The 22276-nt window shown below is 40.4% G+C and overlaps 1 protein-coding gene across 2 annotated transcripts; it reads right to left on the bottom strand.

Annotated features, from left to right (window-relative positions):
• Window positions 1-611: 611 nt before the first annotated feature.
• AMPD1 (adenosine monophosphate deaminase 1) lies at window positions 612-20921 on the bottom strand (the record flags this gene model as incomplete). 2 transcript variants are annotated; one of them, XM_081223994.1, is made up of 15 exons in its annotated part: window positions 612-770; window positions 1132-1242; window positions 1442-1615; window positions 2278-2398; window positions 3090-3253; window positions 3437-3563; window positions 4931-5094; window positions 5855-5986; window positions 6579-6773; window positions 7811-7940; window positions 8402-8621; window positions 11373-11538; window positions 14569-14734; window positions 16054-16234; window positions 20894-20921. In XM_081223994.1, the coding sequence occupies 15 exons, from the start codon at window positions 20919-20921 to the stop codon at window positions 612-614; spliced, it is 2238 nt and encodes a 745-aa protein (XP_081080120.1). The 2 variants fall into 2 exon arrangements, with proteins under 2 accessions (XP_081080120.1, XP_081080121.1); XM_081223995.1 differs by having other exon boundaries at window positions 20900-20921.
• Window positions 20922-22276: the final 1355 nt, after the last annotated feature.

The raw sequence follows: 22276 nt of genomic DNA, 5'->3' as shown, positions 1-22276 counted from the left end.
TATTTTAGTTGCGGCATGCAGGATCTAGTTCCTTGACCAGGGATTGCACCCGGGCCTCCTGCATTGGGAGTGCAGAGTCTTAACCACTGGACCACAAGGGAAGTCCCATCATTTGCTTGTATTTTTGCCCTGCCTTAATAACTGTTTTACCTGGAAGTCATGGACACTCAAGAGTCAGAAAAACCCAGGTCCCCATTGCTACTTCTCAATAGGTGCATCCTTGTGCAGCTTATTGTTTTTAATCAAAGGTCATTTCTTTTTTTAATTAAGGTATAGTTGATGTACACTACTATATGTTACAGGTGTACAGCATTGTGATTCATAATTTTTAAAGGTTATATTCCATTTACAGTTATTATAAAAAGTTGGCTATATTCCCTGTGTTGTACAATTGTGCAGGTTATTAACTTCACCAACCTCAGTTTACTCATCTTCCCCAAAATGGAGGTAATAATACCTATAAAGTTGTGCAAAACATTAAATGAAATAATGTCAATGGAACAATATCCAATACAATCTTTGGCTTTAGTAGGGATTCAATAACTGGTAACTATTGTTATTCACACTCTACAATGAAAATCTCACCCATATTATTATTTGGTTTATTTGCTTTATTCTCCTGATTTAATGCCTTCAGCAATTAAATTAAGTTCATAACACCAGGTTTCGTAGCGATAGGCCATGCGGATTTGGGCCACATTTGTCTTTCGGATATCATTTCCAGTAGGGCCTTCTTCAAGGTAATTGTCGCCCAGAAACTTTGCTTTCTCCTATAAGAGAAAAGGAAACAGAATGATTGTTGTCTCTTTTTACCCTGATATAGACAATAATTACATCCTCCACAAAGATTCCTTCCTTATGTTAGCTATGGGCAAAAGGAAAACAATAAACCATTTGAAGCACTCATCCAGTACCTCAATGTGCACGGTCTGCTGAGAAATTAATTATATTTTATTTCTCTTGCCCAAAAAGCATGGCCAGAGAGACAGAATAATTTTTTCTAGTCCCTGTCCATAGTAATTGCACATGATTTGTGAAATAATTTTTCAACATGTTTCCCCAACTAATTTTTCAATATTCAAGTTACCAAATTCTAAACTCAGAAGGACAGCCAGTCAAGGGCAGGTCTACCTCATGAGAAATTCCACATTGCAGAACACTGTTTCTTGCCACTTCACACATATCACAGGTACTCAGCTTGAAGACTTGTGCAGCAATGGCATATTCTTCCATTAGGGGCTCCTTGGGTTATTTATTTAAATGAGGACAAAAAAAAAAAAAAAAGAAGAAGAAGAAGAAAGGAAGAAAAAGGAATGCATTAAAAGAAATAACCCTGCACAAAAAGAATAATGAAATATCTTGATTCGACTTTAAAATTCTGGGTGGTAAACAACATTTCAGCAAAAATATACTTGTATTGCTCAAAATTCCATATGTGTACCTTGGTGAAGTGGAATTGCATCGGGTCGTCTGTAGACAGTGAGATCATTAGCCCTTTCTGGAGGAAATCTAAAAAAGGATTTTTGGCATATTCTAGAAATAAGCTGTTGTTACTTAATGGCGACATAGCGATGGGAATCTGGGCTAAGAAAAACAAATACTGTAACACAGGACTCTGTAAAGGAAGAGTGAAAAAAAATTTTTAATGTTGAAAAAGGGATACAAACTAGAAAAGTTAAAACCTCCTGGTTACCTCAAGTTTTACCTTTCAACAAAATTATCACCTATTCTTTAAATCCCCTTGTAAAGAACAATAATAGTTTTTAAATGTAAATACTATTTAGAAGAAATTTATTTGGGATCAATTTTCAGAAGCATTGAGTCAAACCCAATTGTTTGTGTTTTAATTGTCTAAGTTAGATGGCCCATCTTAGGCAAAAGACTTCACCTTGAAACATTTTTTTTCTCTACAAGAAAGTTCTGACTCACACCAGAGGCATTTTAAAACATGCTATAACATGAAATCTGGTGAAAACCAGTTTCAGGTAAGCCAAGCTGCCTCTGATTTATCCCTTGTCAGAGTTCTAAAATGCAAGTCAGGCGATCTGCATTAACTCCTCCCTGCCACCAACTATCTAGGTAATCTTGAGCAAGTTCCTTTACTTCTCCGGGCCTCTGTAAAATGAGATGCACTAAATAATCTCAAAAATCTTTTTTTGCTCTACTTTAATTTGATTCCAGTGTTGATAATGACTTGTGACAGAATGATAAGGGAAAAATGCTGCTCCTCTAGCTCCAATATAAAAGTTAATATTGAGAAGAGAGCTTCCAACTCACCTTTTTTAAATTCAGGCCATGAGAGATATTATCTGCTGTCATGAATGCTGTCATGAGATGGGTGAGAGCTCCAGCTTCCCCACAATGAGGTCGGAACAGAAACGTATTCATGCCTCGTTCCCTAGGGAAACGGAGCTACTATAGCAATCACAGGTGACTGACTGGGACCTGGCAACAATTCTGGGCATAGAGTGATTTATAAGAAAATCTGGTAGGAAACACCAGAACACTCTGAAAGGGAGTGAAAGGGAGTGGGGTATCCAATGTATTCAGCAAAACTGACAATTCCAAATCATAAACTTAATTCTTCCCAAACACAGGCTTTTTGAAAAAAGAGACAACATAGGATATGAGGGTATGGAGGGAAGTTTTGATTACCTGAACAGAAACATCTTCAGTTTCCACCCAAAGTTTACCAATATCACCATGTCGTTGTTTCTCCTACTCACACTTTAGCGGGGAAACATTTCCAGAAAACCCCATTATGATAGTCCTCTATTTATTCCTTACCCAGATATATCAAGAAGGGTAAAATGTATGGAATTTTATAATAAATTGCACAGTGATTAGTGTAAATTCCTAAACTTCCAAAGAAAAGGAACTGTGAAAGTTACTGAAGGCTCCAAACTGTCCATTCCTGCCCCTAAATAAATAAAGAAACCGAAGAAAAAGACAAGGGAAAGAAATTTCTGCTCTGGGCCAGCTGGCAGCATCCCAGCAGTATAGGTCCTCAACCACCTAGGGTGCCAATGTATGAGGAAAGGGGTGTGTTAAATAGATTCTCCTTCTAGCTCCAGTTCTCATCTACTTACTTTCTCAGGCCGTTGAGCACCGTGATGTTTGCATACATATAGTAGGCATAGTAAGTGTAAGATGGATTCTTTTCCATGGTCCACTCCTGGGGCTTAGGGCTCTTGGAGGAGAACATGTGGCCACTGTGTTTGGACTCATCATCCACACTGTCGAAGCCAGTAATCTGTCAGGAAGAGTGAGCCACGTAATGGGTTCAGTCTGAACGCAGGGTCCCAGCCCTCAGACAAACTTTCAGGTTCCAAAGGCAAGGACCAAATGTCAGAGATAAGCATCAAGAATTAATCATGGCTAGGTAGGCGGGCTGGTTCATGTGCAGTCGTAGGAAGGCCTTCAGGACCATGCTTACATGCTTGAGGAAGACACTGAGGTCTGGGTGAGCCTGGGGATTGATGGTGGCCTCAAACACTGGCATGAAAATATTCTCCAGCATCTTTCCGAAGTGTGGAAGGAAATTCTTAGATCGGAACACATCACTAGAGGCAGGAATGAAGAGAATTTAGGAGGAAAAGCTTTTTTGGACTGATAGTTCAAAGCAAAGGACCAAAGGCAAGCAAAGGACTAAACACCATGTTCAGGAGAAGACCTAGTGTCTCCATCCTAGGTCCACTCTGGTACACTCTTCTTGGTTACCCATAAAGAAGGATTCAGTTTGGGTTTGGCATAGGAGGTATAAATTTCCTGCTGGACCACATGCCCCTATATCTTCTACAAATCCTCTGTGGTAAGAAAACTAAACGTTCACAGCTAAGTCCAGATAGAAAATGAAGAGTATGGGAACTCTGTCATGAAAGGTTCAGTGATTTTTACATGTGTGGCATCGTGGGCATGAAACAGTTATCAAGAACACCTCTGATATGCTGTGGCCAGGGGGCAATCTAACAAATTCTTATATAGCACTCAATATATGCCATCCACTCTTTTAAGTGGCCAGAAGTATTAGCTAATTTAATCCTCATAAAACACAATAAATTAGGTACCATTATGACCCCATTTTAAAGATGATGAAACTAAGGCACAGAGAGGTCATGCAACTTGCCAAGGTCACACAGCTAGTAAGTGGTAGAGCCAGGATTCAAGCATAGCCAGTCCAGAGCCAGGGCCCATGCTTCTAACCACCACACTCTAATGCCTTAATATCTCTTCCTTAATGATATTAGACAGGATGTTTTACTCCAGTCAAAAAGCTACTTTTTTTTTTGGCTAAAGAGACAGGATAAAACTCTTGTGTTGTCACAGGGCACACACAGCATGGAGGTAGGTGGCCAGACAATATATAAACACTTAACTTAGATAAAAGATCAATGATATGAACATCCCTGAGGGCAATGAGTAATTAGCAGGTGATAATACCATTAATAAATACTCATTAATTATGGAGAACTTGAGCACTTGTAGATGAGACAATCGGCAGACAGTGGTAGAGGTTCTGATACAAGAAAGGTACACCCCAGTACAGATGTGCATGGGAAACAGTGAACTGGACACAGAGAGGAAGACCAAGAGAAAGAAAATGTATAGTAAAATGTATATAGTTCTTATCCTAAGTCTTAATCATTCTCAATAAGTTATTTTGTGATCTGCATAAAATCCCCTGTTTTAAAAAACAAAACCAAAAAACCTGGTTAGAAAACTGAACTGAAATGACCGTCCTAACTCCTGTCTGTCATCAAGAGTGCTAAACCCAGAGGGGACAAAGCCAGGCACCCGGGCCCCAGTACTGAGTGCTGTTTAACGAAGCTTATTTCTGTCCAGATGTGCTGCACATTCCTTGTTGGTGTGGAGGAGGTGAGGCAGGTGGGATGAAGGCAGACTTTAGGGTTTCCAGTGGGTGGGTACATACTAGATCCTGGGGACCTGGATCATCCATGTCATGTTGGGGCAGTAGATGCGGTTTCGGACGAACCAGGTGGAGAGTTTGCTCCACTCATCAGGACTGCGGCCATAGATAGACAGGCGGGGCTCAGTGTGCTGGTACTTGGCATCCACCAGGTCTGCACCTACCTCCTGCAAAGCCAAGAGAGGAGTCCAAAGCCAGGAATTCCCATGGGTCCCTCAGGGGTCTAAACCTGTGAGGTCTAGGGAGAGGAGATGGGTACTAAGAAGAACAGAGGAAATATGAAAGGAAGTCGGAGGAAAACTATCAAGCTTAAGATGTAAGGAGCCTGAGAGGTGAGGGGGGAGCTAGTCGGGCTAAGAGACTGATAGGATGTAATAGAGTCTAGAGAGAAAAAGAGTCAGACTAAAGATGATGAAATCCCAAGGCACTGCTGCAAAAGAAATTCAGCTTTTCATATGCCCCCTATCTCCCAAAACACACATCTCCCAACTGCACCTGTCATTCCCGCCTCCTAATGTTCAGGTGTCATGAAGATCAGGATGGATTCTGATCCTAATTCTTCCTGAACTTACAACTCCAAAAGCCTGGAAGAGCCGGGTCCTTAATCCCAAATCCACACCCTTAGGGTCTCTGTCCTAGGAATCAAGGTCTTTGAAAATCATTACAGTGAATGTTTCAGAAGAAATTATCACATTCATTTGTGTATTGCCTGACCCCAGGGATAGCACCCTTCCTCCCTCCTTCCCTTCTTTCCTTCCTTCCTTCCCTCTTTTCTCTTTCCTTTTTTCCCTCTCTCCTTCTTCCCTCCCTCCCTTTCTTCTTCCCTCCTTCCTTCCTTCCCTCTTTTCTCCTTCCTTCCCTCCCTCTCTTCTTCCCCCTCCTCAAGAACCAGGCCAGGTACCATAGATCTGGTTGATTTCTCCTCACCTTGATGATAGTGGCAAAATATTCCCCATTAATGTAATTGTCTGTCTTCAGGTAGATGTCCCGTAGCTCACTTGCTCCTACAGGATTGTATTTGTCATTGAACTTATCAAAACGCTGGAAAGTCTGACGTCCCTGCATCAGGAAACAGGAGCATAAGTGTATCTTTATCAGAGCTGCCTGAACACAGAGAGTTAGGGAATGGCCACAAGGAACAGGGGTCTGGTAACAGGAGAAGGGTTTGGGGTGGAGCAACTAAGCCAGTGTGCCACAACTACTGAGCCTGTGCTCTAGAGCCCACGAGCCACAACTACTGAGCCTGCGTGCTGCAACTACTAAAGCCCGTGCCTAGAGCCCGTCTCCACAACAAGAGAAGCCACCACAATGAGAAGCATGTGCACCACAATGAAGAGTAGCCCTAGCTCACCACAACTAGAGGAAGCCCGTGCACAGCAACGAAGACCCAACACGGCCAAAAATAAAATAAATAAAATTAATTTATTTAAAAAACAAAACAAAACAGAACAAAACAGGAGAAGGGCTTGGGCTCCAAGAATGGAATCCAATACAGCTGACAATGAGAGAACCTCAAAATTGTCCATGGGTTCTTTCAGTCAGCATGGTAAGCCCATGTAGTTTAGTGGGCTCTGAGAAGGGAGAGTTTGTAGGAGAAAGGCATGTGGGCTTCTGAGTATTAGATGAAACTGACATTATCTTTTCAACCTACAGCATGAACATCCAGAGAATCAACAGTCAGATCGTAGGGATGCATTTTTAATTTAGCAAAAATTTCCTTGAGGGTCAGATTTTTCTCCTTGGTGCTACAGACCACTCTGTCAGCATCAACTTGGTAAGATTTCTGAATAAAGCGCAGTAGATGTTTCTGGTTCATGCAAGCGGCTGCATGGATATGGGTATCCACCTGTGTGTATATTCAGACAAAGAAAAACCAACAATCAGCTTGAGTTATGCTTCTCTGTGGTGCCTGCCAATCCCACCGTGATGGGAGAAAAGAGTATATGATAGGGGTGTGACCTGGCAGCTGGTGGAGGTGGCCGAGCAAAAAATGAACCCATAGCACCTTTTTGTGCCCTTGTGAAAGGGTGAGGATGTGAAAGATTAGGCTGGATTATAATAATATTGCCTGCTTCTCTTGGATATCTGTGCATCAAATTTACTTCCTATATTTGATCCACACAAAAGTCTTGGGGACAATTCTCCACCCATGAGACACAGCTGGAAGTGAAGCAGCTGCTACAGCTTTCAGCCCCAAAGGGAGAAAGGTTGAAATGATGAAGCCATGGCACAGCGATGGCACTTATGAGTTAGGTATTTTTATGAGTACAGTTTTATAAGCAGAAGTTTTGATAGATTAAGTAATTTGCACAGGGTTATACAGGTGGCTGAGCCAGGGTTTGGTCCCAAAGCTCTGCTCATATATTTCCTACTCCCGCTTCCTTGCAATTATTTAAGTGGTCAGGACACATCTTGGAAGTGTTTCTAGTTGATTAGTTTTCCATTTGTTATTCACAATCCTCTTGTGAACTAGACTGAGCAGATATATTTCCCAGTTTTACAAATGAGGAAACTGAAACTCAGAAATATTTAATCACTTCCCCCCCAATGTCTTACAGTCAGGAAGTAGAAGAAAGAGGACTAGAATGAAGACCTTTCAAATCCTAGAATAGCGGTTTTTGAGGTTCTATTCGTTTTTATTATTTTTGTTGTTGATGATAACTATAATTTTTATGGCAATATGTGATAAACCTTTCTATGCAGAAAACAGTAGAAAAGGCATTTTAATCTTTTAGACATCATCTATCTGCTTTCATGAAGTTCTACCGAACCTGCAGAAATCTTACATGAATCAGAAAAACAGTATCTTTCTTGTCCTGTTCAAGAAATAAGTGGATTAGTGTTTTTGTCCAGGAATGACCCCTGAGCACCGAATATGTTTACCTTCCTGCAGTTGTAAAAATCCCGGTGGGGGTTGCTCTTCAGCTCCTTCAACTCATCCATCTCGTTGAGCATCTGATGGACCTGGAACTTGGAGGAGAGGAACTTCAGGCGCCGGTGGGTATAGGTCTTACTGTGAAAATTAAATCATGATTGTAAAAAATTCCAGACATTTAAGGAAAACAGTCACAATTTCAAAACTATCAGGACCCTTATAACCTGTAGAAAACTATTATGTTTGTTTCCAAATGGAACTGGCTTACTCCTCATTAATCTAACTTGAAAAGTATTGGGCTCCAAGGACTTAATCTTTTCATCAAAATAGTACATAAATAATAATGAGGGAGGATTGGGGCTCAAAGCCTGTCTCAGCCACCTGTGTGACTTTGGACAAATCACTTAACTCGTCAAAGTCTCAGCGTGTAAATCGGGAGTTATAAAAATACCCACCTCATAGAACGATTGTGAGAAGAAAAAGAAACAATGCACATGAAGGTTTTAACATAGTGTTTGAACCTTATAAGCAATTAATTAATACATAGCCTTACTGTCAGTAGTAGTAATAGTAGCAGTAGTTTAGGTCTTAACACTTACACGGGTCCTCGGGCAATTAAAGCAAGTAAAAAATTCATATCATCTAAGAAGGTGTCCAGATTTGGGTAAGGAAGTGGCTTAGGCTCCTCTTTGCTGGCTGCTTCTTCATTAGGATAGATGTAAACCACACCGTCCTTCATTTTGAGGTGATAACCGAGGTTTTCCGGGAGGTTATCTGTTCGGAAGGGGTCTTCTCTCTTCTTCATAGGAGGGGTAGAGACTTTTTCAATAAAACACACAATAGTATATCAGCACATAGGATGAATGACCACATAAAAATAACCAAAGTTAAATACTGTAAGATCTCATTTGTATGGAATTCTGTATGTCATAAGTTGTAATTATTCAGAGCTAAGCTAAAGTTTATTTTTACATTATTTCCCAAAGGTGGCTAAATTAGTAGTATAAAATAACTATAACATTTTATCTAGTGTAAGAATGATTTTCAAGTTCTTCAGAATTGCTGTTTATATAATTGCAATACTACTTACAAACCATTTTCGTTATTTATTAAAGTTGTTAAAGTCTTCTTGTTAAGAGCATTTTATTAACATTTGAGATGACTGTGTAGAAATAAAAGTAAAACTACTGTTAAAACGTAGAGTTTGGGCCTTTTCCTTATTTAAACCAAGCTTCTCTATCAGTCTTAATTTAGAGTGTTTTTTTTTTTTTTTTTTTTTGGCGGTATGCGGGCCTCTCACTGTTGTGGCCTCTCCCGTTGTGGAGCACAGGCTCCGGACGCGCAGGCTCAGCGGCCATGGCTCACTGGCGCAGCCGTTCCACGGCATGTGGGATCCTCCCAGACCGGGACACGAACCCGTGTCCCCTGCATCGGCAGGCGGACTCTCAACCACTGCGCCACCAGGTAAGCCCTAGAGTGGTTATTTTTTAATAGACTTAATTTTTTGGAGCAGTTTTAGGTTTTAGGGGCGTGGTGTGATGAATTGGGAGATTGGGATTGACATATATACACTAATATGTATTAAATGGATAACTAATAAGAACCTGCTGTATCGGGTTTCCCTGGTGCGCAGTGGTTAAGAATCTGCCTGCCAATGCAGGGGACACGGGTTTGAGCCCTGGTCCAGGAGGATCCCACATGCCGTGGAGCAACTAAGCCCGTGCGCCGCAACTGCTAAGCCTGCGAGCCACAACTACTGAGCCCGAGTACCACAACTACTGAAGCCCGTGTGCCTAGAGCCCGTGCTCTGCAACAAAGCGAAGCCACCACAGTGAGAAGCCCACGCACTGCAACGAAGAGGAGCCTCCGCTCACCACAACTAGAGAAAGCCCACGTGCGGCAGCAAAGACCCAACGCAGCCAAAAATAAATAAATAAATTTACTAAAAAACATTTATATATTAAAAAAAAAGAACCTGCTCTATAAATTTTGATGACCAAAAGAAAAGAAAAAGAAAAAGTTGGCACATTTTCTATCCAAAACTGAGATAAGGAACACGAAAGAAGTGAGACAGTACATTGCTATGTCAAATATAAACTTTCGAGTCCCTACTCTTAAATATACTAGAGAGATAAAGTATAATTTAGGAGAAACGAAGGCAAGACATCCTAAATGTCAATACTATAGAAGATGAACAAACCAATGTTATGAGTTACCAAACTGGAACATGTTTAATATGATTTTAATATTAAAAAGAATTAAAGAGAAGAAGCTCTAGAACTGGAAATCTTTAACAACATAACAATTTGATAGTTCAAAAACCTTAAATAGCTGTCTCCCCTGAATTTCAATTCTAGAAGTCTAACCCTAAAGATATAGAGCAATTGTACAAAGATGTCTTAATAAAGATGTTTATTGTAACCTTGTTGGAAATAAACTTTTAAAAGTCAGAAATCTAAACACCTAAATATAGGAATTGGTTAAATAAATTATGATACAGTTATACAATAGAAATTATTAAAATCTGATTGTTTTAAAATATGTACTATATAAGAAAGAAAGTAAAAATGAGATATGTAAATAAAGTGCTATGGAAAGTCAAAACCTGTAGTTTACTTTTATCCAGAGGTCCGAGGAAGGAAGGAAATGATAATGGTTGGGCTGCACCTTGAAGGATGAGACTGGATCTGGACATTTGGACATATAGTAAAAAAGTGAAAGGAAGGGCAATGCAGCACAGGGAATGGCATGGCAACAGTACAGGGGCAGGAATGTGCTGATCTAAATGGACAACAGGATATGCTTCCAACCAGGACAAAGAGTTCAAAGGTGGAGTAAAGGAGGTAAGTTTATAAATAGATTGAGTGTGCAAGTTCAAAAATAAATAAATAACAGGTAAATAAAACACAGTTAGGGGCTTCCCTGGTGGCGCAGTTGTTGAGAGTCCGCCTGCCAATGCAGGGGGCGCAGGTTCGTGCCCCGGTCCAGGAAGATCCCAAGCCGCGGAGCGGCTGGGCCCGTGAGCCATGGCCACTGAGCCTGCGCGTCCGGAGCCTGTGCTCCGCAACAGGAGAGGCCACAACAGTGAGAGGCCTGCGTACCGCAAAAAAAAAAAAAAAAAAAACCACAAAAAAAAACATAGTTAGATAGTAGTAGGCCTTGAATGTCAGCCTCAAGACTGGACTTAAGTTTGTAGGGGGACTAGTTAAAGGTTTTTGTCAGGAGAAGGATGTGCTCAGATCTGTTTTATAATTACTGGTACCAAAGTGAGGATGAACAGAAAGGAAGTGAGATTAGAATTTAACAGAGTAGTTAGGAAGCTATTGCAATGATCTGGACAAAGAGAAATATGCACCTAATTTAGGGCTTGAGGAATGGTGAAGAGAGGAGGTTCTGAGAGATATTGTACAGACTGATCAAGTGACTGGGCACTTGGTGGGGGAGAGAGAACGGAGCCAAAGATGACTATGATATCTTAAAACTGGGTTACTTATAATCATGGGGCACATTTAACAGTTAGTAGTTAAACCTAAAGCTCTATTCCAGACATTATATAAGAAAATTACTTACCTGGATAGAAGCTCTCATTTGCTACCCAAGCCTCACCCTCAATGTTCCTCAAGTACCGGGAAGGGGTTTTTGGAAACCTCTGAAACGACTTCTGCATATTCTTCTCCCGTATACACAATGCCCGATAAAGACCTTTGCAAACCATTTCGAAATCTTCAACCGTAACCTACCAAGAAAATTTCAGAGTAGCTCCCGTGAAAACTGGAGAAGCGGGTAAAGCTTGTCATTGGCACCTCCCAGCTCTCCTGGGTGTCACAGGCCCTGCTGAGCCGCTCCTGCTTCTCACTCAACTTGGGCCCTAGGTCTCCCTCAAGGAGCAGGCCCTGAAGTTTTAATCGCTCTTCCATTTCTGCCAAAACGTGTCTGTCCTATGAGTCTTTCCTTACAGTCCCGTATTTGTTTTTGGTTTTTGCTAGATAGCAGTGATTATCTAACAAACATGATTAAAAGAACCCATTCTAACATGGACAATACTTTCTCCAGGTAACAAAAGAACATTTTAAGTGTGGGCTTCTGAAGACAATATCTCAACTGAAAGACAATGTTGGTGTAATTTGAGAACTCAGATCACCTGCTGGTCAGTGTGGGAAAAATTGGGGGAGGAATAAGGTGTCACACTTCCCTCAAATCCTGTCACCCATGCACTGCCTTCTGTAGCTAGAGACGGATCAGAACATCATCCTGTGAGCAGTCATTCTTTGGGACGGTTTTGAACAGAATTTTATCTGGGACTAAAAACAGAGATTCTAGAGTAAAATTTTCTTAGAACTGCTGGAAGTTTCCTAAAACTGGTCTATTTCCCTGGCCCCATCCCCAACTCCTGGCTGGGCTTGACATGCCCAAACAGTTATAACTCTAAATCATTGCATGCTCATCATCAGAATGCAGAGACTTTCTGGGACCAATGTAAGCTTGTTCCCAATGGTTTGAAGTCCAGATATTAATCCTAAACAGTTGAACTCTTTTTAATGACTTGCTGACCTTGGCCAAGAGAGTCTGGCACAGGTGCTAGGTCTGGGGGTCTGCTTCCAATAGCATGCTTGTTCCTTTGCTACCTAATGGGCCACACATCTAAAAGCTCCTTGAGGACAAGAGCTGGATCTATCCACCTTCTTGTCCTCAGCACTTAGCGCAGAGTGCCTGGCACAGAGTATGTGCTCAATAAGGACTGATTACAATGAATTTGTTGTTTTTCTGGGATGAATGGCCTTGGGAACTTCGCCCTAATTCCCCCTTTACCTCTCTGTTCAGTTATAAAGGCAAAGACTGATTCAGGTACAGGCTACAACTAGGTGGAGTGTAGCTCAGCAGCTCAGCCACCTTCAGCCAACAGGTGTAGCCACATACTTGGTTCTTCAGAGCAATTATACTCCAATAAAGATGTTAAAAAAAGAAAAAAGAAAAAAGTAAAAAGAAAGAAAGAAAGAAAAAAAAAAAAGACTCCAGGCCGAGATTTCAGGTGCCCTCCAGCTTTTATAGGAGGAGAAGCTAATCCCTGACTTCTGTGAGCCTTGTCCTTCCTCTCATCTTCTTTCTTTTTATTCCTGTTTTCATTTCCACCAAGCACATAGGGATCAAGTTTGTCTCTTAATATTTGTGGGTTTTTTGAACTCTGGCCTTCTCCAAACTTTGTTTTCCATGTTGCTATTAAACATTTCATTTCAGTTATTTAGCATCTAAAATCCCTGCCATTTATAGAGCACACATGTTATCATGCAGAAAACGAATAAACAAGAATAGTGTCCATTTCATTGCTCTGTCATTTTAAAATATCTTGGGACTGACCCTAAGTGGGTCAGTTACTTGAGAAGAGGGTTTAGGACTGGTCATTAAAACTATATTTGGAGCATAGACCAATGGCTAAACAGCAATTTCACCAATATGATGCTGATTTTGCAAGTCCATGTGGCAGAGATTTATTTATTGACCAACTGTTCTGGATAGGACAAGCAGGTCAAGTTGTTTGCAACCTGAGTTTACTATCCCTGTGGCATACCAGAATCTGTTCCAAGCAATAATCTACTGTGTAAGCATCTGTGATGAAATTGGACAGGACAGTTGGTAGAAAAACAATAGCTGCATTAGAATGTTCTGACCTCTCTCATCTTCTTCTTCTTCTTTTTTTAAAAAATAAATTTATTTATTTTTAGCTGTGTTGGGTCTTCATTGCTGCACGCGGGCTTTCTCTAGTTGTGGCAAGCAGGGGCTACTCTTCATTGCGGTGCACGGGTTTCTCATTGCAGTAGCTTCTCTTTGTTGCAGAGCACAGGCTCTAGGCAGGTGAGCTTCAGTTGTTGTGGCACGTGGGCTCAGTAGTTGTGGCTTGCAGGCTCTAGAGCGCAGGCTCAGTAGTTGTGGCGCACGGGCTTAGTTGCTCCACGGCATGTGGGATCTTCCCGGACCAGGGATCGAACCCATGTCCCCTACATTGGCAGGCGGACTCTTAATCACTGCACTGTCAGCAAAGTCCTCTCGCGTCTTCTTTCCTCTGGTCCCTCCACTCTTCTTTCCTCTTTTCTCTCTCTTTCTCCTGATCTGTTTTCTTTGACTGGTTAATGCTACCTGCAGCGCTTCTCTCCATTCTAGGTCTGCTCTGGGTCCATCTTTCCCCAAGAGCCCCTCCCCACCCTGCCCCCCGGGCCTCCCTGAGGCTCCCTTTCCTGCTTTATGATGCCCTCAGTGAGACTAGTTCAGCTGCTACTCTCTTTGGTTCTTTTGCCAAAATCTGTCCGCTGTATTCTGTAACACACACATCACATTCTACTGCGTATTCGCATGTGCAAGCAAATGAGATAAAGGAGGAGAAATTATGTGAGATGATAAAAGCAAAACAGAAATATGTCATAGCATATCGTAAACAACAAGGTCCTACTGTATAGCACAGGGAACTATATTCAGTATCCTGTGATAAACCATAATGGAAAAGAATATAAAAAAGAATATATATATATATATATATATGTAAAACTGAATCACTTTGCTGTACAGTAGAAGTTAACACAACATTGTATATGAATCATACTTCAATAAAATTTTTTTAAAAGTCATAGCATATTGGTATTGAAATGTGATAATGAAGTATAGCAAAGGACAGCTGAGCTATGACTCAAAAGCAAGGGGAGGAAGGAAAGAAGCTGAAACAATCAAGCTGAGTATCTTTCTAACAGCTACATGTGAGGGGCAAGAAGAAACTCACCCCAGAGGAATAATCGCCTGTGATCTGCACTCTCTGAAAATCAGGCACGGTCTGGTAGGTGGGAGACGAAGAAATGTATTCATCAATGGGGGACAATTTGGTGGAAGATGTTTCACTTTGTGGAACGGACAAACTAATGGTCTTCTTTCCGAAGAAACGCTTTTTTCTCGGTTTGAAATTGAAAAATAAAAAGAGTTAACTTTATCTTCATTGCGAGTTTCATTGTGATCAGTTGATGTTCCACTATACAATTTCATTTTGAGGAAAAACAGCAAAAATTAAATGTGGGCTGGGTGTCAGAAACAGGATCCAACCTTATGGAAAGGGGTATCATGTTACAGTGTTCCCTTCGTCCTCGTATACCTTGGAACAGTGGGCCTTAGGGAATGTACTAGAAGACTCTCAGCATGACACTGTCCTGCACAGGAGGCCCACTCCCAGCAGAACAGGAGGTCTGGGTGCTGCAGTAAGCACAGGCTATGTCAGTTAGTACCTGTGTCATTTGGTGCATGTCCCTTAAATTCTGTGAGCTTCTGTCTCTCTCTCTAAAAAAGTGGTGTAATAATGTCTACCATTCAGGATTTCTGTGAGATTTAATGTTTATAAAATGCTTAGCACACTACCTGGAACTTGTAAGTTGCTTAATCAACATTACTTCCTCAAATCAACATGTATTTATTCAGTTTCTACTTTGACCCATGCCCTATGTTAGGTCCTATGGGGGATGCCAAAGAAGGTAGATTGTTGTTATTTCCTTAAAGAAATAAAACCAAGGGAAGGACTGCAGAATGACCTTCTCCCCATGAAGCTGGTTGCGGGGGGGGGAGTGTTTTGAGGAGGGGTGTCCAAGTAAGTGGTCAATAACAGGTTTGAGGACTAAACTGTGGCACATAGTGACAGGTAGTGAGTACTAGAGTAGTTCAAAGAAGGGAAAATAAACAGACTTTGTGGAGAGGGATCTGTTCAGGGAAGGCAGTAGTTACGCATCACAGGCATAGGATGGGCGGTGCCTGAGGGCAGAAACGGAGGGCTGTATCCCTGAGGCCTGGAGGAGGTCAGACTGGCTGGAGGGCAGGATTCCTATCAGGTAACACAACACTAAGGTTGACTAAGGACAGAGTCCAAAGATGAGGCTCTTGAGTTCCAGTTTCTACATAGTGTGGAAATTGAGTGTGCACACAGCAGCCATCAGTCCACTTTGGTTTGGAACAATCACATGGTAGATCATGTCCTCTTGCTTGGGTGAACAGGAATGCTTCAACTAAAGGCAGATTGGATGAAGGTAGGAAGGCCACTGTTTTCTTCTTTTTTGGTCCTCGTCGCTTCACCCTAGTGTATTCAGTGTGTGTGTTTGGGGGGGGTGTGGGTTTAACTCTGACAGAGTTTTTCCTCCACGTTGAATCACCATTCAGAGTGAACCATCTGCCCTGACATTGTCCCTTCCTTGTGTCCCAACGTACAAAGCATTCTACTTACACCACTTACCTCCTGCCTGCTGTGGAGGTGGACAGAGCCTCCAGCTGGAATAGGTGTTCGCGCGTCTCACGGTGCAAAATTGGACAGACCTCATCCACATCAAAAGGGGAGATCTCATGACGGCCTCCCTCATCTTTGACTTCAGAGGCAAACACTTTTTCAGCAAAGCTCCGCGTTGCATCATCAATAGCTAAAAGGGGTTTTCACGTGTTAGTGTTCAAGCACTTTCTCAGGAGTCATCCAAGAGTTTCTGCTACACATAAGGCACAGTGCTAAGGACTTCCCTGGGTACATGGCTCCCCTGCTCTCCGCCCAGTGTGCCGGAAACATGATGGAGCTTCATGCCTATTCTCTCTTTAGTGGGTGTCTGTGTGGGTAGCTTGGACATCCATTCTCAGAATCACGGGTCAGATTCTTACAGCACACTTTAGGAGGGTCCTAAAGATGGTATTGGGCTCTTGCAGGACTAGCACTTAACCCAAGATCACCTGTTTCTGGCGGGGCTAAGTTTGATTTCATAGTAACCATGCAGCATAGTCCTTCCTATCAGGTTGGTGGAATTTTTCTGACGGTTTTAAAGATGTGGATAGGGTTGTTGGTCCTTGGCGTTCTTCTTCCTGAACAGAATAAGTGATCTAAATAGTTCTGAAAAATAAATGTGTACTTTAGGGCCTTTCTTCCTTATAAGACGGATATTGTGTTTCTGTCACACATCACAACCTCATTTTTTTCAAATCCTGATGACTTGGTGATGTGCTGGTGTGGGGGGGGAATCTCTAATATTTACTGCCTAGTGTTGGGAGTCCCATTTCTTGTGGATATGTGGCCTTCCATAATGAGTGACCTTTGGACAGCCCATTTTACTTTTACTTGCCTTAATTTTCCCATTCTTAAAATGGGTGGAAGGATGACCTTTAGCCTGGCAATGAACAACCCCAAGATCCTTAGGATACAAGACAACCAGTTTTATCATATAGGGTGGTGATGGCCATCAAGTATCTGCTTTTCTGTTAAGTTCTATTGTGTTTTCCAGACACCCAGCTGTTTCCATCTGAGTAGTTATAACCTCCAATACTTCTAAAGGTCTCTTGGTATTTCCAGAAAAGAGCAGGTAGCAAATAATGAGAATGGCAAACAGCTGGATATTTGGAGCAACAGCAGAAGACAGAAACATTCTTCATGTGATGACAAAGCAAACTGCATGCAGAAAGATAGATCCCCCCCACTCCTGCCCCTTCAATGTCTATACAAGTCTCCAAAATGACACATTTTCAATTACAATTTAGGTAAGTGTACTGTATTCAAGTACTGTTCTGTACTTACCAACTCCTTCACCTTCTCCTGTTTCAGTTTCCTTATGTAGAAAGTGGGAATACTAATACCTACCAACCTCACTCACAAGGCTGTTGTGACATCAAGTGAGATAATATATGTGAAAATGCTTTTTTAGAGCAATTTTTTAAAGGAAAATAAAACACCAGATTAAACTGAATGACATAATTTGGTAGCATTGCTCAGACTGATATTTGGTATTTGGGGTTAGGTTTGGGTTATTAAGGAAATGATAAACGGTATGGCTTAGTATAGGCTGAAGCATACATTGGAAATGAGAGTAACTGACTCATAACTTCACCAACGCTAACAGTCATGTCAGCCAGTTTTCAAACTTGGCTTGTCACAGCAGAGTAACAGAGAAGCCCAATATGTTGGCTGAACTTCATGCATCTATTTGTCTCATTGAGCTCAAGCACTTCCTGAAACTGACAAGCATCTTTGGATGCTATCCTTAGTTTTTTGGCAAGCACCAAGATCCATGAAGGAACAAATAAAACACTAAGTAGATACATTTGATGACCTGAGAATGTCTCCCCACCCCACAGCCAACTGTTCCCCAGAAATAGTATCATTCCTCCCTGAGCATCACAGGCAAGCACATGCACCTAAAGGATGAATGACAAGCAGAAATTAAAAGAGGCTTCATGTACCATGGGGAGCAAATGGAAATAGGCCAGTCGGCTCTGATGATGATGATGAGGAGAATGAAGATGACTATGCAACTGGCTTGTCATGACGGGTCTGTGGCAATGCTGTTGGAGGTCTCAGGAAGGAAAGTATGGAAATGGAGTCCCAGGAACCAAATCCTACTTGCTTGAGATCTGGCTCTTCCAAAACAAGCATCCATTATGTGGGACTGCACATATCTATTTGTTTCATGTTTTTAAACATTGTTTTTACTAGGTTGTATCTCCCTAAGTCACTATAGACAGTTGAAAAGTAGAAACTCTACTCTCAAGAAGTAGCTTACATTATCACCAAAAATTATATGGTTGATATTTCCTTCCACTGAATCAACCAGTTGTTTTGGCTTCATGTAACCACAGCTGAAATTTGATTCCTAATTCAAGAGCTTTGCCTTTCAAAAATACTTCAGGGAGTGGTGGTGATTAGGGAGAGGAAAGAGTGAAACTGACATTTCAAAAGGTGAGTAGATAAGATTTGGTGACAACCTAATTCATGGAGTGAAGTACAGATGACTCCCTGAGGTTTATATAGATAATTGCTGAGTTCTTTTTTGAGCATGTTTGAGATAATGGAGCATCTGAGTGGCAATGTCTTGAGGTTAGGACATCCACATTTAGACAGAGAATAGATAAGAGAATAGAAACAAGAAGCAGAGTGGTGAAGCAGAAAGAACACTGGACTAGGAGTGAGAAAAAGTGTCTGTGACAGCTGGGTGGCCTTGGGAAAACCATATAATCACAAGAAGCCTCAGTGTTCATCATATAAAAGAGGAATATTAATAATAATAATGTCAACTTCAGAGAATTGTTGTAAAGATTGAACAAGAAATACTTTAAAAACTACACAGTACTATCCAGAAGTTGGGGATTATTATTACTAACATGGGAAGTGCAAGACTCTTGAGAATAGAAATATCATGCTTGCTTCTTCACCCAACAGACCCAGAAAAACATGCTTATTTCTCAGCAGTGCTTTATTAATGTGTAGGAAAGACAGGTTGTATATCTTTCATCTGCCACATGGAATCTCATAGAGGAACTCAGAGGCACCATGAGTACTATCAGTCCGTCAAAGGACAAGTCTGATTTGAGATGGAGGGGAACATACATAAAAATTTACAATTTTATCAAAAATGGGTTTCACTTTATCTGGTCACAAAATTTCACCATGGAATTTTTTGCATTGGAGGAGGGTTTACTACGGCAGGACTCAGTAGGTCCCCTTAACTAATGTCTAAAGGAGAAGATTATTTTATTTCAGAATATCAAATGAATGTCCTCTGAGGTTCTCTTTAAAAAAGGGATTTTTTTTTTTTTGGAGGCAGGAAAATTCATGAGTTCATTTGCTATGCTATGGGAGATCTATGGTCATTATAGATCTTTGTTGGCTTTTAATGGTATCATTAATAAACACTGCTGAAAAATACACATGCTTCTGAATTAAAGAATAGTATCATTTAGAAATTGATACTTTGGCAAATGGCAGGAAAAAATAGCCCAAAATACTCACATTTTTCTTCAGCTGTATGAAATAAAATAGAACAAGATAAAATATATGAACAACTTTCAAAAATCATTGTGGCTACTAATCAATGCTTTGGAATAGAAATAGGTAGGTTTATATAAGAAAGGGGTGTGGTGGGATGTGTTATTAAAGCTCATTCTTCCATTTTTCTACAATTTGCTGCCAATAGAAAACCCTGGGAATATAGTTATTATATAGCTCTTCGTTTTCTTTTCCTTTCTAATTTGTCTCTTTAAATTTATGTTTATAATTTTAAAAAGGTACTCTTTGTAAAATATGATATTTAAAAACCTGATCAAGAGGGATGGAAACTCTCATACAATGCGGATTGCAGGTAAATGAAAACAGATTATTTGGTAAACAATTAACACCTACCAAACAGCCATTTCTGAGAATCTATTCTACTGAAATAATCCTTAAACATGGAAGAAGCTTTAGGTACAAATATTATTGTCAGAGCACATTTATACTTAAAAAAATCATAAAGAACTTAAGGGATTGGTTAAGAAAATTGGAATATTATACAGCCATTTAAAATGATGTTTAGGAAGAGTTTGGAGTGCCATGGTAACTGATTAAGTTATAATGTGAAGCCAAAAAAAGGGGCAGGATACAAAGTCACATGTATAATATAATCTCAACTGTGGTTTTTAAAAAAAATTCTTTAAATTTTCAAAGAAAATAGTTTGAAAGAAAAACACTAACATGTTAAAAGTTATCTTTGGATGATGAGGATTGTGAGGTTTTTTTTTTATAACTACTTTTCTAAATTTCTCAGTTTCTCTAAATGAGTGTTTATTACTCTTATTTTTCAGTGAAATTTCTCTTTTTATTTCACATGAAATGTATTACTTTTATAATGAAAAAGACTTATAAAATTATTATTTTGAAAATTACTCTGTGTACAAACCTGGATTGTGAACCATCAGAATACACAGATTAATATTAATATTGCCATTATTCTCATGATTTTCAGCTAATGGTATAGCTAAAGACATTGTATAGGACCCTTCTCCCAAGTGTGGCAGCACAGGTTTTGTTTAGACTAGCAGAGTAGATAATAAATATCTTACACAGTTTTCTACTGGGATCATCAAGGATGCTACTACATGATACAGTTTTAGAAGATTACCTCCCTCCTAAAACTAAAAACCAAAATCCCCTTGAAAACCTTATCTTGTCTTTTCCTGAAATGTATTAGTTAAAATACTATGAACCTTAAATAAAGGATTCCCGAGCTGACATGATAGTTAAAGGATTGATTGCATATTAAAAGAAGTGAACTCTCCAAACACTTTTGCACACCTACCTGGAAGTTTCAACAGAGGCATTGTGCTGGGATCCTTGATTCTAGGATAGCACAGTAGAAAGGAAGAGACAGGAGACTGTGGGGATGACTGACTGACACTATAAAACACGCTGACATTCATTTTATTATTTTGCTTTGCCCCTGTAATTTGACCCTTCTCTGCTAAAAGTAGACGGATGAGCTTTAGACCTATTTATAGCTTTAGGCATTGACTGTGAAAAACAGATGAAGCCTTCAGTGTTTACCCTGGGATTTTAGACAAGATATCTGTGGTAGGCCAGAAATTGCATTTCAATACGCTCTAAATCTTCCTATGGATTGGATTCTCTTCACGTGTAGTTTTCTTGTATGACTGGACCACTGATGACTATTTTCCACCCTAGCGAAACACAATGAAATCGTCCAGGCTTCTGGAAAGTCAAGGTCCTCAGGATTTCAGTCCTGAGAACAGCTTTCTGAGGTCGGGGAATATGCTGGTACATTCATCAAACTCTCAACACACACACACACACACACACACACACACCCCTTAAGAAATATTCCTGACTTGGGAGAAATTCACCTGACAGAATGTATTTAATGAATTAAGTCATAAATTTACTTCAAATCTTGTGGAAGCACAACTGCCATCTAGAGTGCTCAGGGACCCTTACTCTATATATTGTTACAAAAAGAATATATTTCTCATGCATAACATTTTATAGTACACAGAGCACTTTCCAAATATTATCTATTTGATCCTGCTTACAATGCTATAAGGCAAGGAGTACCTTACCCTTGCTTCCCAAATTAGAAAACTGGGGCTCTGGGGAGTGACGTGCCTTGCCCAAAGTCATTCTGATTGTTAATGCAAAGCCAAGTCTCTCTGGACCAAAATCTCATGCTCCTTCCACAATAACACAGAGTCCTGGTTACAGCAAAATACAGGAAGTCCTCAATTTTATTGTGCTTAACTTTAACACACTTTGCAGATATTGTGTTTTTTACAAATTGAAGGTTCGTGGCAACTCTGCAAGGAGCAAGTCTACTGTCACCATTTTTCCAACAGCATTTGCTTACACTGTGTCTCTGTCACATTTTGGTAATTCTCACAATATTTCAAACTTTTTCATTATTATTATATTTGTTATGGTGATTTGTGATCTGTGATCTTTGATGTTACCATTATAATTGTTTTGGGGCACCATGAACCCATGCCCATATAAAACAGTGAACTTAATCGATAAATGTTGTATAAGTGTTCTGACTGCTCCACTGACTGGTTCCTGTCTCCCTGCTTCTCCTTGGGCCACCCTATTCTCTGAGACACAAGTTATATTGAAATTAGGCCATTGAATAATCCTACAATGGCCTCAAAGTGTCTGAGTGAAAGCAAGA

The sequence above is a fragment of the Mesoplodon bidens genome (genome assembly GCF_964165515.1).
Source record: "Mesoplodon bidens genome assembly, chromosome: 2".
Taxonomy (NCBI): domain Eukaryota; kingdom Metazoa; phylum Chordata; class Mammalia; order Artiodactyla; family Ziphiidae; genus Mesoplodon; species Mesoplodon bidens.
The sequence above is the reverse complement of the archived record's forward strand: the minus strand, read 5'-3'. Positions and strand labels throughout refer to the sequence as shown.